At 34.0% G+C, this 14,199-nt stretch overlaps 1 protein-coding gene across 1 annotated transcript; it reads right to left on the bottom strand.

Moving 5' to 3' along the window:
• Window positions 1-612: 612 nt before the first annotated feature.
• Window positions 613-14,079, bottom strand: LOC133193065 (lipid droplet-regulating VLDL assembly factor AUP1-like). The gene is made up of 12 exons (XM_061329054.1): window positions 13,947-14,079; window positions 13,057-13,191; window positions 12,218-12,368; window positions 10,467-10,578; window positions 10,239-10,308; window positions 9,991-10,024; window positions 9,561-9,602; window positions 9,317-9,390; window positions 8,806-8,981; window positions 8,333-8,458; window positions 6,364-6,494; window positions 613-2,765 (listed from the first exon to the last, which is right to left on the bottom strand). The coding sequence occupies exons 1-12, from the start codon at window positions 13,970-13,972 to the stop codon at window positions 2,631-2,633; spliced, it is 1,212 nt and encodes a 403-aa protein (XP_061185038.1). The 5' UTR covers window positions 13,973-14,079; the 3' UTR covers window positions 613-2,630.
• Window positions 14,080-14,199: the final 120 nt, after the last annotated feature.

Raw genomic sequence — 14,199 nt, 5'->3', positions numbered from 1 at the left:
TGATGTCAGTAATATCATTGTTTAAATATCACAGTGATATCATTGTTAAGATATTACAATAATATCATTGTTTAATATCACAGTGATATCATTGTTTAGATATCAGTGATATCAGCGTTTATATTTAAAGTGATATCATTGTTTAGACATCACATTGATACCATTGTTTAGATATAACAGTGATATCATTGTTTAGATATTACAGTGATATCATTGTTTACGTATTGCAGTGAAATCATTGTTTAGGTATTATAGTGATATCATTGTTAAGATGTCACAGTGATATCATTGTTTAGATATCACAGTGACATTGTTGTTTAGATATTACATGATACCATTGGTTAGATACCAATATCATTGTTAAAATATCTCAGTGATATCATTCTTTAGATATTGCAGTGATATCAATGATAAGATACCACAGTGATACAATTGGTTGGAAAGACACTATATCAACTTAAAAAATAATATCAATGAAATTTCCAATTCTTGGAACTAAAAATGCAGAATGGACAATCCTTGATCAGAAATGCAATTATCAATCATTTTCTGTAGTAAAATAGAAAGCTCTCTGCTATGTAAAAGCCTCCATATTTTAAAAATGTGAAGCTCTCTTCTTTAACATCTTAAATGACATTTATTTCTATCAATGGTAACAATTATTGTGATTATTTCTCAGACATATCTCTTATTGCATTAAGAACAAACATATGTTTAATAAACCTATCAATTACTGGGGGTTTTATCATCCAAAGCAATTCTACATCAAATGAGCACTTCAAAGAAAAACACAGAACTGGACTCAATGTACAACAGTGTATCTGCATCTCATCTCTACCTTCACCAAGGTATGGCTCAACACAAGAAAATAATTGTCCAAAAATGTCTGCTCAAGGGATTTTCTTTTATAATAATAACACAAACATACCAATATATACTGTTGTAATAATAATATGGACATTCATAACCTCTTAATTAAATATAAATACATTAAAAACAGCTCTTCAGATTGAAAGTCAGGTGTTTGTTTCATACTTAACAATGTACACACATACTTAAGGGATTTAATGGACAGAGTAAACAGGCTATTAATACAAAATTAAACAGAAATGGAACTTCTATTTAATCAATCTCAACACTCCACACTCAAAATACATATTGTATCAATACAACATGGAAGACCCTTATTTAATACATCCTTGAATATTGAGCACAGCCTGCAATGGTTTCTCTTTCATTATATTGCAATTTTGAGCTTCAGAATCAACTACACAGAAATATCTACTTAATTCTGTTATGGGTATCCATATTTACAAAAGCTTCTCAAATTTTTTGTATCTTTATCAAAGAATTCCTCTCCTTGAATACAATCATTTCCACAGAAGTTACACATAACTAAGAACTATAAAAATGTCCTTAACACCTCTTTGCATGTGTTTATACTTTGATGCATAAACTATGCTCACAAATAATGCATTTATTTGACCCTCTGGCATGTTCATGGCCTTATCATAACTTTAACAGTACCTTCTATATCCACGAAACAAGATATCTGAAAGTACATCAACATCCACGAAACAAGATATCTGAAAGTACATCAACATACACGTACATATGCTATCTATAGAATTATACCCCTTATGCTGCCAGCATTGAATGTCCCACATTCAATGTATCCCTCAAGTAAAAATTTTGATATCCAATCACCACCCAATTGCACATACATGTACATTGTATGAAGACTGAAGTACAAATGTTCTTAGTCAACTTGTAGAATTAATGATGAACTATCAGATCAGTTAGTCAGAGTTTAAGGTTGGTAAACAGTGTGTACGATATAAATCTCAAATTTTATGTTCTTACCTGAAACGCTACAGTATGCTTTGTATATGAACTAATACATGTGTACTATAATCATTCAATCACTCTCACTGCATACATAACACATGTATATACCAAATACCATAGATAAAATACTTCAGAATGATAGGTACCAAGTTTTTTCTCATTAGAAAGAACCTAAAATAAATCTTTCATATGCTACAAACACCTTAGTATGCATATGATACTGAAGTTGTACTAGGTAAAGACTTGAATACTGACAAAAATATTGCCTACATTTTGTAAATCAATGAAATTCAATGAAAATCTGACTAGAGAACATGAACTAAAGCCATTGAAAGTCTTTTTCTGAACTTGCCATACTTTTAACTAAGTAAAATCCCATTACCAAGCCCTAGCTTTGTATATGTTTGTTTCTTATTTCTAGCCACATGTCTTTAAAAATAAACTTTTTTTGTACATTTTAACTTTGTAATATTTTGCTTTCTTTACTTACATGTACATGTATTTTTACCACAGTAGCATGTCATTGGACATTTACATTACAAAACGAAATACTTTTGGAATTTGTTAACTCAAAGAGATCCACAATTCGACCAAAAAAAAAAATCAAATAAAATTGCTAGAGCAATACTGTGGACGGAAAGAGAAAATAAAAGAAAAAGTAGTATTTCAGGAAGAGATGTCAGCCTTCATGAAAATTCCTCTAATTTCATGAAAGAAAAGTTGAAATAGGGGAAAACAGCATCTGATAAATTTGTTAACTTGTCTATTCTGCTCTCCTGTTACTATAGAAGTCCATGTTTTTCTTTATACCGCTGCCGAGCTGTTTCCAGCATGATTTGTTTTCTTTCCTCTAGAGATAACATACGACTCGGTGCTGCCGTGTGGAATGTAGTGTCGCCATATTTCTGTTGAGATGGCTGGAAAAATCACATCACACAGTTTTATAAGGAAGTGGTATAAACCAATAATAAGAACCAATTAAAATCAACAAGGTCTTCAAAGAGTATAAACTAACAAGAGGCCCAAGGTCCTTAACGGTCACCTGAGTATAATACAACAATTTAGAAGTTAAATACACTGATAGATGAAGCTTTGTTGCCCTAAAGCAAGAGAAGTAGGAAGATCAGGATCTACAAAATAATTAGCCTAGTATTCAGTATCAACTCATAACTTAAGTTCTAATCTTTCCCCCACTTAACATTATCACCATGCAGACTATTAACAAACTATTAGTGCTTCTGTACTATTTTTAAACCCATATTAAGACCTCTAGCATTGACCTCTCTTATGGTCTTTGAAGAACTTTTAATAAGATAAGTTATTTTTGTCTCATTTTTATATATCTATTACTTACAGGTCTGCCTGATTATTAAAACTAAGAAAGTACTTTTTGAATTGTACGATAAACATTCTTGCATAATTATCTTATTCTATTAATCTTTCAAATACATTATTTACAGTGATTAATTATCAAAGGTGAATGGAAAAGAGGAATAACTTCTCTCAGTAGAATACAAATTAACAGAGCCCTGTCCAGGACCAGAATGCTTAGACAAATTGTCCAGATGTTCAAAAATCTGGTAGAAATATGCTTACTTATATCATTTAAACTTTTACTCAGTTTGCTTTCGATATGCCCAGAAGCAGAGAAGAATTTCACAGGTACAATGCATTTTCACTACAGATTCAACAAAGCCTTACCCTAGCACCAGAACCCAAGACCAAAGGTCAAGAAATTTACAAATTTGGAAGAGTTACCCTCATCATCACAACTATGGACTTCAAAGAATTAACACTTTTCCACTATATTATCAAAAGCCTCCTCCCCCCCCCCCTTTCCTCGTTATGCCAGAACCCCTGACCCTAGGACCACAAGATTTAAAAATTCTGTTCGAAGCTCCCATCTTCATCATAGCTAAGCAATTTATTTATCAGCTCAACACTAAGGAGCAGACAGGATTTGTTAATGATTAATTAAAAGAATTAATGCATTTTCACTATATAATCAATAGAGCCCCCCCCCCTCCCCCCCAAGAACCCCAAAAACTGAGGCAATGTATTTAAAAATTTTGGAAGAGGCACCCTTGCCTATAATAATCATGCACTTAGTTTGTTTAAATAATCTCCAGTAGCAAAGAAGAAGATTTTAATAGAATCAATGCATTTTCACTATATAATCAATAGAGCCCCGCCCTAACATCGGAACCCCTGACCCTGGGGCCATGAAATTCACAATTTTTAAAAAGGCATCCTTATGCATCATAACCATGCACTTAGTTTGTTTAAATAATACCCAGGAGCAGAGAAGAAGATTTTCAAAGAATTAATGCTTTTTCACTATATAATCTATAGAGCCCCACCCTAACACCAGAACCCCTGACCCTGGGGCCATGAAATTCACAATTTTTGAAAAGGCATCCTTATGCATCATAACCATGCACTTAGTTTGTTTAAATAATACCCAGGAGCAGAGAAGAAGATTTTCAAAGAATTAATGCATTTTCACTATATAATCAATAGAGCCCCGCCCTAACACCAGAACCCCTGACCAAGTGGCCATGGCTTTCACAATTCTGGAAGGGGCCCACCTCCTCATCATAACTATGTACTTAGTTTATCACCTTAATGCCCAGGAGCAGAGGAGAAGATTTTCAAAGAATTAATGCATTTTCACTAGATAGTCAATAGAGCCCCGCCCTAACACCAGAACCCCTGACCCTGGGGCCATGAATTTCACAATTTTGGAAGAGGCACTCTTGCTCATCATAACTATGTACTTAGCTACTTTATTTAATACCTAGGAGCAGAGAAGAAGATTTTCAAAGAATTAATGCTTTTTCACTAGATAGTCGATAGAGCCCCGCCCTATTACCAGAACCCCTGACCCTGGGGCCATGAAATTCACAATTCCTGAAAAGGCACTTTTGCTCATCATAACTATGTACTTAGTTACTTTATTTAATACCTAGGAGCAGAGAAGAAGATTTTCAAAGAATTAATGCTTTTTCACTATATAATCTATAGAGCCCTGCCCTAACACCAGAACCCCTGACCCTGGGGCCACGAAATTCAAAATTCTTGAAATGACACTTTTGCTCATCATAACTATGTACTTAAATACTTTATTTAATACCCAGGAGCAGAGAAGAAGATTTTCAAAGAATTAATGCTTTTTCACTATATAATCTATAGAGCCCTGCCCTAACACCAGAACCCCTGACCCTGGGGCCATGAATTTCACAATTTTGGAAGAGCCACTCTTGCTCATCATAACTATGTACTTAGTTACTTTATTTAATACCCAGGAGCAGAGAAGAAGATTTTCAAAGAATAAATGCATTTTCACTAGATAGTCGATAGAGCCCCGCCCTATTACCAGAACCCCTGACCCTGGGGCCATGAAATTCACAATTCTTATAATGGCACTTTTGCTCATCATAACTATGTACTTAGTTACTTTATTTATACCCAGGAGCAGAGAAGAAGATTTTCAAAGAATTAATGCTTTTTCACTATATAATCTATAGAGCCCCGCCCTAACACCAGAACCCCTGACCCTGGGGCCATGAAATTCACAATTCTTGAAAAGGCACTTTTGCTCATCATAACTATGTACTTAGTTACTTTATTTAATACCCAGGAGCAGAGAAGAAGATTTTCAAAGAATAAAAGCTTTTTCACTATATAATCTATAGAGCCCCGCCTTAACACCAGAACCCCTGACCCTGGGGCCATGAATTTCATAATTTTGGAAGAGGCACTTTTGCTCATCATAACTATGTACTTAGTTACTTTATTTAATACCCAGGAGCAGAGAAGAAGATTTTCAAAGAATAAATGCATTTTCACTATATAATCTATAGAGCCCCGCCCTAACACCAGAACCCCTGACCCTGGGGCCATGAAATTCACAATTTTGGAAGAGGCACTCTTGCTCATCATAACTATGTACTTAGTTACCTTATTTAATACCCAGGAGCAGAGAAGAAGATTTTCAAAGAAATAATGCACTTTCACTATATGATCTATATTGCCCCACCCTGGGGCCAGAACCCCTGACTCTAGGGCCATGAGTTTCACAATTTTGGTAGAGGGCTCAATGCTTATTTCAATGATGCCAACAGTTTGACTGCTTGATGTCCAGGAGTAAAGAAGAAGATTTTTAAAGATTGCATTATTTTTGGTGGTTTTAGCCCCACCCCTCAGGCCCCAGGGGGGCAGGGACCATGAAATTCACAATTTTTGTTCCCCTTCACCCATAGATGCTATATGCCAAATTTGGTTGAAATTGGTTGAGCGGTTTTAGAGAAGAAGCTAAAAATGTTCAAATGTTAACGCACGCTGCACGCCGACGGACGAGAATGGATAGCAATAGGTCACCTGAGTGACTCAGGTGACCTAAAAAGATAAAAAGATTTTTACTTTGTAGACCATCAGAAAATGTTAACTTTAAACACGTGTAAGCATTAAGGAAGACAATTTCTAATTTGTCTCTTTCTGCATTTTTATACTTACTGCTATGTGTACATTTATTTTCTTTCTTATGTGTAACAAATTGTCTGTTGATTGTGAATTTTTCTGAGGTTCCACGGAGATTTTTCCCTCCAGTATATTGGTAATTGTTAGATCCACTTCACGAGTTTTTTCTAATACAAAAAATAAGAAATACAGTATTACAAAAAAATGTTTATTTACATTTCCAAATATTTTTCCTTAATCAACTGCATATTTAACATGAAGTGCTAACGCTTTTCATGAAATATGCAGGCGTGAAGCATCGTAGTTCATGCTCTCATGAATTCTCAAAAATTAAATTCATCTCTTAAATATATTTTATAATACTGCTTAGATATGAAATTGTAAGAATGATCCCTTGATGCTGAAATATTTCATATGTACATGTATATTAGATTTATTTAAGCAATTGCAAAACTAGACTTCAGCAATTCAAAAAAAAAATCACTGTCAAGACAGAGTATCCAATCTTTTATTATGAAAAGAGGAAATTCAAACTAGATCTTTTAGTAGGACTGTACAGAGTATTCTACCTAAATATGTTAGAATGACTCTAGTGTGTGCTAGTACATGTATATCCTACTTAGGTCTATCAGTACGCCTGCTTGGAATATCCTACCTACACATAATTTTTAGTAGGACTAGTACTGTTTCGAATGTTGTGAAATCATTCTATCTACGGGGGCACATTTCTATGGATTGCTAAAAATTTTACAGGTTTGTAGGAACATACATGTAATTTTGTAGGCAAACATATTGTTATATAAAAAAAAAAATTAAAACCTATATTTCAAAATTTGTTCAGGTTGTAATTCATGAGTAAGGGGTATCCTAACCAAAAACATGTCCAAAGGACATGAATGCCCCTCCCAGGGTTCATTAGTAATGCAACATGAAAATTTGTATTAGTGTATGAAATTTGATGAAAACATCTTGAAAAGTTTCTTTAAAATTGAGTTTAATTTAGGAATGACTCTAATTCTTGGCCAAATTATTCGAGTATAAGCTGGTTTGGGTCACTTTACGCTTTATAATCCGCAAAGCAGATTATAAAACAGCGTAAACTGACCCAAACCAGGTTATACTCGAATAATTTGGCCAAGAATTAGAGTCATTCCTTATAATTTAATTTTAAAATCATTAAATAACTACGGATGTGAAATTTCGTTGCTGTTTATTAGTTCAAATTTGCCGCTCAATAATACAACCGTAGTAACGGAAGTAACGGAGGTGATGGGAAGCGAGGGGAGGTAAAAACTGATACATAGGCCTAGCAGCCTTGTTGTTTGTTTATATGTGGTAAGATCAAATTATTGTTTGAAGTTAAAGGTACATTTATTATATCTGGAATTTTCCATGAATCCCGAGGACTGGAAATGAGAGGATTGTATGGATACAGATGATTCAGCTGGTTGTCAGGGGGGTGTGTCCCCATACCAAACCAGGTTATACAGAAATACTTTGTGTTCCTTTTTGGATATTAACCAATCAGAGGCTAGAATACAAACAAAATTAAATTATTAAAAAATAAATGGTAAAGTCAAAGGTCATTGGGAGTTCAAGGTAAATAAATCTAGACACAATTGATAAATTCTCACTACATTATGTATCAGTGCATAAGCATATAGATAAAAATATCTTGAACAGTTTCTCTGAAATTGAGCAGAGGGCAAAATAAAGAAAAGTAAGGTCAATGTCTTACATTTAGGACAGAGTTGAACAGTTCTCACCAGTATTTATCAGTATACTTGTATATTGATAAAAATACATGTATTTTGAATGTTTCTTTATAACTGACCTAAAAGCAAAGTGTGTCAGATGGACAGAAGGAATGATGGATGATGGACATGCTATAGGCCCTGGCCATATTCATGACAGGGCATAAAAATCCACAAAAATTGACCCCCCATGAAATTTAATGATTCCTCTATACCTAGATTTTTCAGTACAACTGTGTGGAGTATTTTACCTAGATCTTTCAATATAACTGCTTCTGATGTGTCGGGTAAAACATCCCGGACTTGTTGGACCATTCTCTGTAACTCTGGGTCAGAACTTGCTCTATGAGGTGCTGCAAGTCTTTGTCTTGTATTGTCTACACATTAATTAGAAATAAGATATTTTTACTTGGACATTTTTGCTTGAGTTAAAATTATTTTTCAAAAATTCAATCTACAAATAAAGTTTTAGGTGCAAAGTTGCCCATACAATTTTCATTTACATTTCATTCTAATTTTAATATTTATCAGCTTTCTAATTTTACCCTCTTCAAAAATGCCACTGTTTTTGATTCATATTATTTTTCAAAAGTAAGGAAAACAAAAATAAGACCAAAGTGCTAATTTTTGCCAGGAGGAAAACATTCATTCCCAATGTGTACTCATGGACATTTGGATTGTATTATCCCTGTGTTGTTGCTGAGAACAGGACCAGTTTCCTTACTCTGTTGTTCCCGTTTTCTGGCTTCCTCTTCTTCCAGTCTTCTGATGAGGTCTTGTTTGTCCGACCACGTGTACTCTGTCATGGGGATATCCAGGCTCTCGGCTAGGTTTTTCCTTACTCTCTCAGTGAAGTCCTCCACACTCTCCCCTTCCCCACACTCTTCTTCTGGTAGTAATCTAAATATAGAACATGAGCACTAAAATATAGAACAGGGAAACTCCCTGGACCTCATATTGCTCCTCTGTAAGTTATCTAAATATAGAACACAAACACTACAATAGAGAACAAGGAAACTCCCCTTGTAAGGTTAAACCTTGTTATGCTGTCCTGGTGTTTACAGTAAAATTAAATTGCATGAATCTGAAGGGATTTTACAGTTCTGTAGTATAACCCATGTTATTTATAAACAAAAAGCAGATGCACAAATATAGTCATACACAAACACTGAATCAAAATGTTCTTTAAAAAAAGCATCTGCTGTCTTGAAGTGTTTCTGAATCTGCTGACTTACTTGACTTTGTATATTGTGTATGGCACAAACAGACTCCAGAGAAAGTCTTGATATATGTTACTGGTTAGTGTTGTCTGCAAAGAATACAAAGGTAAATATCTCTGTTATCTATAAATAAATAACATTAACATACCACAAAACATATTACATAAAAATGGAAAATAGAAAGTCCTACTTGATAGTATTGGTGTACCACTCTATGCATAACCTTGTTTTAATTGATAAGATAATGCTAGGCCCTTACCACAGCCATTGTCATTGGCCACCTTGTAACCTGCAGCGCTACCTAAAATTAATAAAGAAAACATAAGACTTTAATATATTGGTGTGTGATTTATACATGTACATGCACTTACAGAGATATGGCAACATAGTAGATACCATTTGACCATTACTGGTACATCAATGCCACCATTCAGTGTCATTGTAAATGGAAATCTGAATGCTAGTATATATACATGTAGTTTAGATGTGATACTAGAAACATAGAGATTGGGAGTCATGCTTAGGCACCAACAGATTTCTGAATTTTAACTAGCTGATTGGAGAAATTTTAAAATCTTACATTGATGAATAAAAACATATAATTATTTTCAACATAGCCCTTGAATGGAACATAAATAAATGTAGGGGATAATTGTGGGAATTTCTCTTTCAATTTAACAATCACTTACAGGTTGAACCTTCCCGAGGCTGAAGGGGAAAGACCTGGAAAAATAAAAATAAATTCTTACTACAAACACAGTAGCAATAGCTGGTTGCTTTCATGATCAAATTAATCATCATAGTACAATGTACATTGTAAAATAATTATTAAATTTCACCATTACTCAAATTTCTTGTCATATTCATACACCTGTTACTTAAAAATTTAAAAACAATTGACAAAGTAACACCTGTAAAGTGAAAGAGAACCACTCACATGAATTTGAGAAGTCCTGTTCCATTTGTTGTGGCCTTTTCTGGATGAAGCAACACAGGGAACTTGGATTCTAAATATATTGGTACTTTTTTTTGTAAAAGACCTTCAAACTCCTAATAAGTGTATTAAAATGAATTCATAAAGAACTAAAGAAATATTGCTTAAATGTTTATAAAGATTTTCTGTCATTCAAAATTGATTATCATGTGTTGCCCAAGTTTGATGTACCTCTGACAAACTTTCTGATATTCTCTTCTAAGACATCGGCTCCTTTAGAAGAACCAAAGTCCTTGAAGCCAGTTAGCCACTGCATGAAGGATGACAGGCCCACTATGTCAGGCTAAAAACAATATGATCCTTATTAATTTTCAAACTCAACAATCAAAAACACTTATACATGTATTAATTAAATACTTTCATATATGAATAAAGTCATAAAAATCAATAGTATTGAAATTGGACCAGCTACGATGCTGATATCAGTTCAACATCACTAATATTGGCACACTTATTTCCCATCTAATCAAAAGTTATAAAGTGTCCAGAAGTGCTTAAGATAAATGCATACAAGCTGTCCTTTCATATTAGATGGTGTCCCAATTCATCAACATATCACATGCAAGTAGTGAGTGCAAAACATTTACTCATGACCAAGAGTCAGGCAATATATGAATTGTTAACCCTTGACCAAATCAAATTTTGCCCTCATATTTAGTCAATAACTATATAGTGTTTGATGTTACAGCTGCTGTTTTAATGTCCTCAAGACTGGGAACAACTCAGATTGAAAACTATTTATAAAATCAACCCTCCAGTTTTTCTCTGTGAGATTACAGCTCTCAATGTGGCTGAACTACAGAGGGAACCTTGAACGGCTCAACCACTATAGAAACCACGGAGACCTGTGACCCACAGAACCCAGAAAAACCGGGTCAACTGAGTAAGGAATCATCACCGTAGTTCTCAAGTCAAGCTGTAAACAGGTAAGAATGTGTATTAAAAAAAACAAACTACTGTATGTGTACATAAATTGACGTACTCAAAATTTAGCACAATCACTGGGTATTGAGTGTTTAGCGTAATCATGAATTAGCGTTACACACGTCTGCCCAATGTATTGTAGTTATTTGTGATTTATTAATGGTATTCATGAATTATCGCATTGTTGTCCGCGCCAAAGCCGCTAAAATATGAAGCCCGCTTTTTTAAGTATCCATACAGTATTTTTCAGATATGAATTTCAAAGCACTCTTTCATTTTCTATGAATTTGACAACACAATTTTACAATCACTAAAACAATCATTATGAATTCACTTAACGTACAGTATAAGTGATATTTAACATGACAGACTAACTTCACTAACTTTGGCTGCTCACCAGCTTCTCAATGTTACAGCATCACATGATTGTATACTTTCATGTTAAATACTAAAATCTAATTGGTTTAGATGCATTTAACAATCTGTAATGTTACCCTCAGCGTTAGCAACACACTTGACAATGGGTAACACAACGAAATTGTTACATGTGTGCAAATTATGCGCATACGGTTCACCGTAGAATTCTCAAAATGTCAGTTGTGCATTTGAAAGAAGCCGAATAAACTTGACGTCAATAAAAGCTTGCGTCCGATGTAGCTTACTTGAAAACATCAAACGACAGATGAAACATGCTTGCGAGTACAGAAATAACGAAACTTTAGATGATAAAGGACTCTTTGAGTATCAAACAAATAATAAAGAGGTCAGTAATTTCTTATTGAGAAAAATAGTAGCGGGGAGTTTGAAAGCTTTCTAAATGTGAACGTACAGATGATCGACAAATTTTCTGGCCGACATCCTAAATCAATAAGACATTCAGTATAAAAAAAATAAATGGTGCCTGACGCGTCGGTTGACAATGGTTTTCCTTGGGATGTCAATTTCAACTGTTACCCTCCAAAACAGGCACCATTTATATAATGTACACACAGACTTACTGTTATGTTAGCAATGATAAAATCAATGATCATGTGATCCAAATTTGACACATGATTGGATACAATCACTTTAGCATCTTTATCTCTTCTCCTATCTTCCTGAATGACGACTTGTATACCAATCACTCCAAATATTGTCTTCAGAATAAAGCTACAAAACAAAGCATTAGTTTTTCTTTTGAAGTAATTCTCTATTTGTCTGTTCTGGGGATATCATTTGTTTTGTATTTTCTTCATTGCCCTATAATGCAACTTATTTTTTATGATAAGGTGCAAATGAAACATATAATTACACAGATGTGTTTTGTATTAAACTCTCAAGACATTCTTGAACATTTATAAAAAAAAAAATCTTTGTTCTCTTTCAATCCTGGATTAAAGTTTTGGGTAGATACATAGTTTACATGTATGTAGAAAAACTTGTTTTTTTTCAAAGAAAATACATTCCCTCTGAAAACTACAGATAATGAATGTGATCCCTGTAGATGTTTATGCTGAAATACCAATCCTCCTGCTTACAAAAATTTCAGATTTCAAGTTCTGCAAAATGAAAAAAAAGAAAACCCAAACAAACAAATATTTTTTAAGGAAGGAAAGAAAAACTTTTAAAGTCGCTTAAGTTTTTTTAATTCAATCTTATGGGTGAAAGGGGGGGGGGGACAAAACAGAACTAAACAAAACAACCAAACAAAAAACAACCAAAAAAAAATCTTCACTGTAGCATAATCTATAAAGACTTACAACTCTTTCTCACTTAATGTATGGAAATAGTGTAATCTTTAAAATTTCATAGCATTTCTGTCATTTCCCAAAGTTCACAATTAAACAGAAAATCATACCTAGTAGCAGCACATTTTGGCAATATACAGGTAACCAAGAGAGCATGTAATGTAATGAAGAGTCTAATGATGACCAGAGCAACACCAAAAGGGAAGTACAGGGCTGTCATCAGCTTTGTCTTGCTGTCAGGAATCCTGTCAATAAACATGAGGCAGATAAACAAATACTATCTGTACATAACAAATAGATGCTCCATTAAAGCACTGTGATAATTTACCCTCCATAGTTTGACCTAAGGGTGGTATCATTTAAAACATCTACTGCTTTACAACCCCAGTGTACTTGGACAGAAACATTAGAAAGTAGAATGTTCTCAGATTTACCTGGTTTGAGATGTCAGATGATAAAGAATAATGTAATAGGAGACAATCTCCTATAGTTAGGAAAACATTTCCTTTGATCGACCAGTCTTGATCTTGGGCCAACCTGTTTTAATTATTGGGCAGACCCTGTTTAGATAGAGGTTTCAGATTTGATGGGTCAAGATATTGTTGGGTTGAGACGTCTGGCTACCCTTGTTACTGTACAGCAAACTTGACTGATCAACAACATATGCATAGTAATTTTTTGGCTTTTTTTTTAAAAATAAATTTATGTGATCAAATGATGAGAAAATTTCATGGAAAGAAGGATACCCGAACTTACATTCAGCAGCTGTTCAGATAATCAAGGTATGACAAAATGTTGTATACATGCCCCCCCTTTAATGTCCCTTTACAGTAGAGAGGAGATATAGAAATGCCCTACTTTTCAATTAATTTAGTTCAATTTTTTAAGTTTCTACGCTATGATCATAAAAAAATATCCCAGTCTGTGTCCTGTTACAGTGTTATCAATTTTAAACGGGTTCCATTACGATCACAAAGAAGTAAAATCGTGACAAACACACCTGTTAACATTAAATAACGATTCCATCTCAATTCATAAGTTAGAGCAGGCGAGCGAAACAAGAAAAATAACTTTTAAAACTTTCTACATATTTTTCGAGTTTTTCATGGGGGCAGACATCTTGGTTTCAGTGCATCATGGGATAAAATCCGGATGAAAAGGAAGAAGAAATATTCAGATATTACTATGACAATCAAATTTCCGGTATTGAAGCGCGCCTTTTTTGACAGATCTGAGAAACATCGTAATTTAGG

This window comes from Saccostrea echinata, unplaced genomic scaffold, assembly GCF_033153115.1.
Source record: "Saccostrea echinata isolate AGI-Se365-2 ecotype Australia unplaced genomic scaffold, CSIRO_AGI_Sech_v1 ptg000001l, whole genome shotgun sequence".
In the NCBI taxonomy this organism is placed as follows: domain Eukaryota; kingdom Metazoa; phylum Mollusca; class Bivalvia; order Ostreida; family Ostreidae; genus Saccostrea; species Saccostrea echinata.
This window is presented reverse-complemented; position numbering and strand designations above follow the sequence as displayed.